At 40.3% G+C, this 9,267-nt stretch overlaps 1 protein-coding gene across 1 annotated transcript; it reads left to right on the top strand.

The window, feature by feature from the left end:
• The first annotated feature begins 2,414 nt into the window (after positions 1 to 2,414).
• fam83d (family with sequence similarity 83 member D) lies at positions 2,415 to 8,940 on the top strand. Its single transcript, XM_015398267.1, has 4 exons — positions 2,415 to 3,006; positions 7,196 to 7,363; positions 7,462 to 7,586; positions 7,749 to 8,940. The coding sequence occupies exons 1-4, from the start codon at positions 2,524 to 2,526 to the stop codon at positions 8,554 to 8,556; spliced, it is 1,584 nt and encodes a 527-aa protein (XP_015253753.1). The 5' UTR covers positions 2,415 to 2,523; the 3' UTR covers positions 8,557 to 8,940.
• The last annotated feature ends 327 nt before the right edge of the window (positions 8,941 to 9,267 follow it).

The raw sequence follows: 9,267 nt of genomic DNA, 5'->3' as shown, positions 1-9,267 counted from the left end.
AATAAACTCTGAGTAGAAGAACACATGGGACCAATAGTTCTATACGCCTCCAGTATCACAAAAATGGATTTACTCTGCCTTTCCATTATGTCCTTACCGGATTCAGAAGTTGCCTCCAGCTGTATACAGCCAGGGAGGGGGGGTGGGGGTGGGGGGGATGAATTATCTATGAGCCAACTGAATCACCCACCATTAAAGAAAAAAAAAACACACTTTGGCTAAACTGTAGAAGAGCATGACCTGGCGAATGGAGACAATCATGTGAGGACTCCACAGAAGAACGGGAATACAATGATATTCACATCTCCTAAAGGTGTGAGAAGCTGGTGGAGTGTAGGGATGGCTTTAATATTTACCTCAATACCTGGTTTGACCTGAGTAGTTTAAAAGAAAACAAAAAACAATTATGTTTTTTTTATATAGCCTAATAAAGCACTCCACACATTAATCAAAACAATGTAATAAGTCAACCTCAAGATAGCTCCTTTGATATATTTTGACATGTTTATGACCCGATCACTGTAAGTTTGTAGAGCTTCCCCATTCTTAAATAAATAAAGGCATTTCTTATCTTAATTTGAAGAAATTTCACCTATTTTTACAAAATTTTACAAAAATGTGCATGTTCTTAGGTTTCTTTTGCCCATCATTTATGTTTAGCCATCCTGACACTATGAAGCCTCCATAAACACATCAGTTTTATATCTTTTCTAAGAACAATGGCCTTCTAACACACATCCGGGGAATTTGGGTGTGAGCTTATTCCCCCTGTTCTCTTTATGTACTTTTGTTTACTTTTTTAAATATTTAGTAAATTATATTTACTTTTCAATAGAAGATGCTATAATTCTGTCCAAGGGAAACTGTTTATATGGCTCATCACTCATGTTCAGCTCAGTCAGGTTTAGACCCAATTTCATTGAGAATCATATAGCATAGAGGGAGCCCTTAACACTGCAGTCTTAAAATTGTATTGAAATTTGACTATTTTTGAAAAAAATATATTAAATATTTTTTGTAAATAAAAGCATTTAGCACTTGCTATCATCTGCTATGTATGTATATTCATACATTTTTACATGTTATTACATTTTCAAGATTCTTTTACTTCCTTTTAAGTATTTCAGCAGTCTGGCACTAAGTTATTTTACTCACTACTGTTCCATTTGCAACATGCCATATAAATGAAACTATATGAACAGAATCCAAGTGGATTATATGTTTTTGAATAAAAATCTGTCTAGACCCTTGTTTGCTTTTTCTGTGGAGCCTTTTGTCCCGTAGTTTGAGTTTAAATTTGTTGTTAACTGCTTATAAAAAACAATATTTGACTGATGTGACATTTCATGTTTAGCCTGCCTGACAAGTTCCATGTCTCTGTAAGAAGCCAAAGTAAACACCCCAATTAGATGCGATTTTCAGATTCTGACTAAGTGGTGGCTTTTTATGCGTGCAAAAATACAGGGCTTTGACAGTGACATCAGCTTTGTGCTGATATTTTATTTTATTTTTTTGTGAAATCTTTTTTTTTTAAACAATGTTGAAGATTTCATTTAATGGTGAGTACAAAAGGGTAGACTTTCAGCTCACCTTTTAAGATTCCTGGCAAAGGTTTTAAAATCCTACAGGGCTACCAGATAACCTGAGTTATCGTATAGAGCACAACAAACCACTCCCCTCCCCTGCTTGTTGCTGCTTTCTCTGTACAGATTTTACTTCCCACTTTCAAGTTCAGTTATTTCATGAATATTTATAGTGTTTAAACTAAATAAGTCTCACCATCATTCCTATTAGAGTGATGCTGTTTTTTTTTTCCTCCAAAATCAAAAGGGCTAAATATTATTGATGACCATAATGAATAGGGTGTTATATTTCTGTAAGAAAAAAAACTAGTTTTGAGTAACGGTACTGTATTATCTTGTGGTTATTTGTTACAATGTTTGACGAAAAGAACTTTCAACTTTAGGTTATCAAACACTAAAAAATCAGACATTTTTCTGACCTGGCAGTCCCTTTAAAGCTTAGAGCAAACCACAATGCTTTTATTTAATCGCCTGCTCTAGTTCATTCCACATGATACATATACACGTAATTATTACACTTTGATTCAACCTTGCTTTGAATTTTTCTTTACAGATAAGTATTTTCTTCAAGCCCTTATAGATTTGTCGCACAGGTTAAAAGAGTCAGTCATGCGAGAAAGCGCGGGAACTTGACTTCTTGGAAGAATTGTCAGAGTGAGAGGTCTTACACTCTCTCAGTTCTTTGCACGGAAAAGGAGGGAGTGTAACAGTTTTGTTTGCCTCCAAACGAGCCAATGAGAGCAGTCAGAGGTTAGACTGACAGGTAAATTAGCCAAACAGAGATCGTCATTCAAGGTATGCCAGAGTCCACTATCCAATAGAGAGGCTGGATGGGTAGAAACTGGGGAAGTGACAAAATACAAAAATTTTCTTCCAGAAGGTGAGAACGTTACCTGTGCTGCTGTTAACGGGGGGAAAGAAAACGAAGTCCCAGGTAGCGATGGCCCTGTCGCAGGTTTTAGACGACTCGCCGTTGAGGCTGTTTCAAAGACCCCCCGTGAACGACGGTCTTAACCCGCAGGAGGTCTACAACGAGAGACACCGGCTGGCTTTGGAGGAGCTTCTCTCCGGGGGGGTCGACAGCTTCCTGGATTTTCTCAGGAAGGAGAAGATCCCCAACTTTCTGTCAGATGATGAGATCCAGCGGATTCGGAGCACCGCGGTTCAGCCGCCGCGGTGCGCGTCATTCCACGGGGAGGATCCGGAGCAGCAGCTCGGCAGCTCCATGGACTGTTCCTCGGTCACTTATTTTCCCGAAGTGTCCGACGTGGAGCCGCCGCTGCTGGAGATCGGATGGCCGGCCTTCACCGCAGGCTCCTACCGGGGAGTGACGCGGGCCGTGGCTCACTTCCAGCCCAGCTATGGAGAGTCCATCTACGCCTGCAAAGAAGCTGCGAGGCGGATGATCAAAAGTGCAAGAGAGGTAAACACCCCAGAAAAAGAAAGAAGGTTTATTAAGCCGATGCTAGGAGTTGTTTATATCCGCACTGCCGGCTGCAGATTTGTTTTAAAAGAGGCTTGTTACTAGGCAGTTGTTGTGTAATAACTAAAATCATCCAATCAAACAGACCTTTCTATTGACACAAGTTCAATTCCATGAAAATTCCTAAATCCTCTTTCATTCTTCCTGGAAGCAACCTGCAGTCCATCCCTATGGATCTGGAGAGATGGATGTTATTATAAATACAGCACTAGCGTGTTTATACTAGAGGCGATCTAAATGCTTTTAGTTTCTCAGAACGATAATCAGTTTAAAAGTGTTTTTTTTAACAGTCTAATCTCTGTTTTTTCTGAGATACTCCTGCAGGTGGAAGAGCACCTCAGGCCTGTGTAGAATCAGATGTGCCTCGACTTGCTTTCCTCTCCTACAAGACAATCTGTGTTCTCTGATTCATCACAAATCTTTAAACACACATTTTTCCTTTGATTTATGCCTTAAGGGAGTTGTGTGTTTCTGATGTCCTCCACTTGTAACTATAAGCAGGTTTCATATGGAGTATGGAAAACAACATTTCATGGTGAATAAGTATGGAAAACAAGCAAAGTATTTGAGTTTCCAGACTATTTCCAGTCATAGTTTTTTAAAATGTGCATCCTTTCATCAATTTAACATTATTCACTCATCCAAGAACTTCTTGCAAAGTTGCACTGGTCCTCCAGGATTTTAAAAATCTACTTTTTCTTATCTCCAGAAATCATGCAACCACAGTTAAATAGGTTTTACCATTACGATACTCCCAAATTTCTCTGTGACATTCAGCATCTTGGAATCCCTTAACTGTGGCAGACAGTATCAGGTAGGGTTTGGTAATTGATTGCATTGCAATATAATTGCCAAAAAAAAGGACGTTTTTAAATCATAGAATGATTAAAAAACGTAATGTTTGGCCACGTTACATTTAAAAAGAGTTGATTTGGTCACATTCACCTTTTTTGCAACTTTCCGAAGTATGGCATTAGAAGAACTTGATGTACACAGCAAAAATTGAAATAGACTTACAAAAGTATTTTACGCTTGCTTAAGGTGGTTTTTGACTTAAGAAAAGTGTAAACGTGTTAAAGAGGAGATGGAAATGCATTTTTTGACAAGTTTTGACATAGCGAATATTTACCTCATATTTTTTTAATAGCTGTTTTCTGCTACTGGCTAATAAGTCACTAGCTTTCTCACTACAGGCAGGAGTATTATGCTTAAAGTTGGTCTGCTGTCACAAGGATTAGAAGAGAGATCTGCAGCTAGCATGCAGATATGTGCATGCAACCCAAAAGGAAGCACTTTTCCACACAAAGTAAAATCCTGCAACAATTAAGTCCTGACAAGAGAACATTCCAGTCCTTTAAAGCCTCAGAGCCAAACAGGAAGATGTTTTTTGTAGAGGAAAACTGAAATAAAACTACAAGAAAAAAACTGAATTAAAACTACAAGAAAAAAACTGAATTAAAATTACCATAAAAAAAAAAAAACTAAACTAAAACTACATACAAAACTGAAATAAAACTACAATTAAAAAAACTAAAATAAAATGGCAATTGCCAGTTTTTTGAAAATAATGATCTGAAGTTTGATTTTTTTTTTTTTTTTTTTGGCAAATTTGCACAGCCCTGGGATATGGTGTAATAATAGTTGGATGACAGACCCCTTTTTTTGTTTTTACATGCTGATTTATGCTTTTTATGTGCCCCAATGAAAAAACCCTGGCCCCCTTGATAAATGTGGTCTAGAGCCGCCACTGGCCCCAGTCCAAAACATCCTTGGAAACATTAATATCACATGCCCTATTATTATTATTATTAATTATTTGCAATATATTGTGCAGCACTGGTTAGAATTCTCTATTTTTATTTCATCATAAGTCAGCCAATAACAGTAATAAGTAATATATATCAAATATATCTTTAAAAGTATCATTAACTATTATATTTGTGGAGTGGATGGGTGAGAAGGAAGTTATCTCAGTTTATCTGTTGGTTAAATAAAGGAAAGCTTGTTTAACTGCTTCAGGAATTAAAGTCTCATGATTATTCCAGCAGTTTGATTGAGAATAGGAAGACTCTCAACTACAGTTCTCTTGGTCCATTAGATCTGTGAGGAGCTGGTAATAAGTTCAATGGATGAAACAGACCAAAAATAAAAGTTAACTTACTTTGAATTAGCTGCAGGAAGAGCGAGTGAAGGACAGGACCTGAGCAATGTTCCTTCCTTCTTTAAAGGTCAGAACATTGTCTACAAGAACAGATCGACTTGTTCCCCCTCTAAGAGGCTATTAGAACAAAATGACGTCATTCTGTTCTCAACACAAGCCAAGTTCTTGTGGAGTAAGAAAAGTCCTGGTTCGAGGGAACTTTGCTTCTTTTCTTTCAATCTTTAGTTTCAAGTGAAAATTTCTCTTTTCTTGTGGAGAACCTGTCCCCCTCAATACGTGAATCAGCAGAACATCCTTTGTTTAAATAAAAACAACAACAAAAAGGCCTGTGCTGGATTAGAGCAAGCGATGCACAGATCTTTACTGGTGTGTAAACTAAATAGCTTCACTCTGAGGTCCAGCATTTCTTTGTCATAATCTATGCATCTTATCTTCGGTTTTGGCAGGATCCGTATTTGAATTTTGACGGCTGGAGGAATGTCAGCCATTTCTGTACTTTTTTTATTACAAAAACAGCTTAAAAAAAATTGCATCAGGAAATCTGAACGTGAAACGCAAAATTTTAATGCAAAAGAACGTAGCATTCAAGCAGGAAAAAAAGGCACTAACCTTAGAATTTGAGATGCACCAATCCATTTTTTTACCGATCCAGTCTGCTACCAATACCTAGACTGCGTGTATCGGCCGATATCGATCTTCTTCAGCAATTAAATGATTGAACCATATATCGTGCCATGTGAGTGAAGGCTTTAGCCATGGCATAAACATTGTTAAAAAAAAGGTAGGGAAGTAACAAATATAAATGCACTTTATATTATTTATTTATAAATAAGCAGCAAGAAGGAAGACATAATGGTTTCATGTAAGGCGCACTGGATTGGATTTTTGATTTTCTACTAATTAGTCACATCTGAGACAATATCCGATCCAGGTATCAGATTGGTGCATCTCTATAAGGAATCGAACGTATTAATAGCAAATATTTATAAATGAAATTCTAAATCTGAAACAACAAAAATCTGTGCCAAAAAAAATAAATAAAAAAGATGGGAGAATTTAGAAGTGAAGATGTATTGGATTCTAAGTATGAGCTGCTTTGATGCTCAAACAGGCCAGTGCAAGTCTAAAGGGTAGAGGTTCATTTTATTCAAACTTAGAAGTACATTTAACATTTTTATTTAGAAATTTAAACTTAAGAGATGAGGAGAAAAAAATATATATATATACACATAGTCTGAAATAGAATAGGCAAAAGCTTATTTTCACATAGAAGCCATCTGTGTTAAGGAACAGCCTTCACCTCGACCTATTAAAACCAAACATCCACTCACAGCAAATGGGCAAGCTGCATTTGAATGACACTGGTTTGAAGTTCTGAATTGAAGATCCAGCCGTTCTAATCCACAACATGCAGCCTTCACTCCAGAGACAGAAAAGACAAAAATCTTAGTGCCAAAAAAAAAGAAAACAAACAAAGAAGAAATTCTTAAGGATAAAGAGGGAAGCCCTACAGCACACCTACGTTTCTTCTCTATAAGAGTCATATTTGCTGACCAAGCATCACGGCTGGTCGCCATGGTAACAGACCGCAGTCAATAGAAAGCTCATCACACACGTTACAGTGGGTGTGTACCGGAGCTTCACAGCTCTGCGTGAAAGAGGCCAAAATCACAATCATGTGCCGCATCTGTAGGCGGCAGCCCTGAAAAGGAATTTTATTTCCTTACCAAGTGAATCTTTATTAGTTTTTCGGCACTAGTGGCTAATTTTTTCGACAGTAGGCTGACAGGAAAGTGGTTATGAGAGAGGGGGAGACGCATGCGGCAAAGGACCACAGGCCGTATTCCAACCCAGGTCAGCTGCGTCGAGGACTAATGCCTCCGTACATGGGTCGTGCTCGCTAACCACTGCTCTACCGGCATGCCCTACAAAGGGATTTCATTTTACTTTTTTGATTCTCCCCTGCAGGTGATCGCCATAGTAACAGACTCCCTCACAGACCTGGACATCTTTAAGGACCTTCAGGAGGCGTGCTCCCACCGCAGTGTCCCCGTCTACATCCTGCTCGACCAGTCATGTGCCGGCGCTTTCCTAAAGATGTGTAAGAACGTCGGTGTACGCCTGGAAGATCTCCAGGTATGCGTTCACTTTGGTTGCCTAACAGGAACTCCAGAAATGTGTAGCAATTAAAAAACAAAACAAAAAAAAAATAATTTTGCCTCTAATCTTTTCAGCACATGAGGGTGCGAACCATCGCTGGTACGACTTATTACATGAGATCCGGAGCCAGGATAACGGGGGAAGTCCATGAACGCTTCATGCTGATCGATGGGAACCGAGTGGCAACAGGTTCCTACAGGTGCAGTATTTGAAATGGATTTATGAATAAAAATCTAAAAAGTGTGGAGTACATAAGAATCAGTTTTTGCTGCGCTTTTAGGAGGAAAGAGGAGCTTAATACAAATGTTTTTCAGTTCCTGTGTTCAGTCAACAGCTTGATTAATCTTCTCTTTGGTTCCAGGTTTAACTGGACCGATGGTAAACTGAACAGCAGCAACCTGATCGAGCTCTCTGGTCAGATATCAGAGAAGTTCGACGAGGAGTTCCGCATCCTCTACGCTCAGTCCCAACCTATAAACATACGTGGGCATCAGAGCAACAGAGGCAGCGGGATCTTTGATCACCTCGGTATCAAACACTTGGTCACCACCTCGCCTAACGCTGTCAGAGAGAAGCTGGCTGAGCGCGCTCATCTCACGAGCACTCCCAGCCGTAAGCCTCCGACGTCACCCCGTCAGCATCTAGGTGACGGTAAAACCAGCCCAACGTCTGACTCCTCCACCATAGACGGGGACATGATGGAGGCTGGTAGTGAAAATGATCGCCCTCCTGCAGACCCAGCAACCATCACTTCTGCCTGCCGCCATGTCTCGACTCAGACCAGCCCGTCAGGGACAGATAGCGACACGCAGACTGACGCTCAGCACCTCAGCCTCGTTACGGCGGCTAAAACCCCACAACGGGACAAATCTGCCAGGCAGGCCTCCCCTTACCAAGCCACTCGGGAGACTCCTTTAAGGGAAGCTTTTCACAAGCTGTCCAGAGAGCGTCAGCACCACTACTCTGCCATCCGCTCCAAACTGGAACACATGGTGACTTCCCTAACAGAGAGGCGAGAGCTGGCAGACGTCACCAACGTGACTCAGGGCCCTGGAGCCCACAGCAGCAGGCAGAGGGTACACAAAGACTGCATGCTGGAAACAAATCCCAGACTGACTGCAGAAAGTGGAGGCATGGGCACGTGGCCAAGAGCCAGATGTGTGCACTAGCTTGTCTGCAGGGATTTTAGCGCTGGAAGGCAGCAGGGAACAATCTGATTAAATACTACTATATCTGTTTACTTCAGAGCTGTGTGTTTTTTTTTTCTAAACATTGTTTTTTTTCATGTGTTGGTGCTGGATGACATTTAATACTAAAGTCATGTTGAAATGTTAACCTAGGATGGTAAAATGAGACCAGTGTAACGAGCCTGAGTCAAATCTGCTGTAGTCTGAGTGGAAACACTCAGAAATGCTGTTTTAGTTATATAATGTGCCTCGGGCTGCTGTAACTACATCCAGAGATCTTTCTGGAGAGCAGCTGGCTCTCACTGTGCCTTAAAAAATAAAAGCAGGTCTATGTAACGACCTCGTCTTCACGTTACCTTTGTCTCCCCATTTTTTTCCCACCTTTCTGCTTTAATTAGTGATTACATTCTTAGGATGAAGAGCGCAGAAAATATTTGCTCAAAGAGTTCCAGGAGACAAAGGAAGCAGAGCACACCAGACTGATTCGACAAAGAGAAGGAGCACCTGCGCCGCCTTCGGCACAGGGCCTTCGCGCGCAATTAGTGGAGAAGACTGCATCTGTGATTCTGGCACCTCTGCTGATTATGTCGCCAATCACAGCTTCAGTCCAGGGCGAATTTAGAGAAGGAGCGCTCGCTCAGATTTACAAGTAAAGACGAGATAAATGCTCAGTAGACACAGATGGGATTTCAA

Source organism: Cyprinodon variegatus, unplaced genomic scaffold, assembly GCF_000732505.1.
Source record: "Cyprinodon variegatus isolate N-32 unplaced genomic scaffold, C_variegatus-1.0 Scaffold29, whole genome shotgun sequence".
Classification (NCBI taxonomy): Eukaryota; Metazoa; Chordata; class Actinopteri; order Cyprinodontiformes; family Cyprinodontidae; genus Cyprinodon; species Cyprinodon variegatus.
This window is presented reverse-complemented; position numbering and strand designations above follow the sequence as displayed.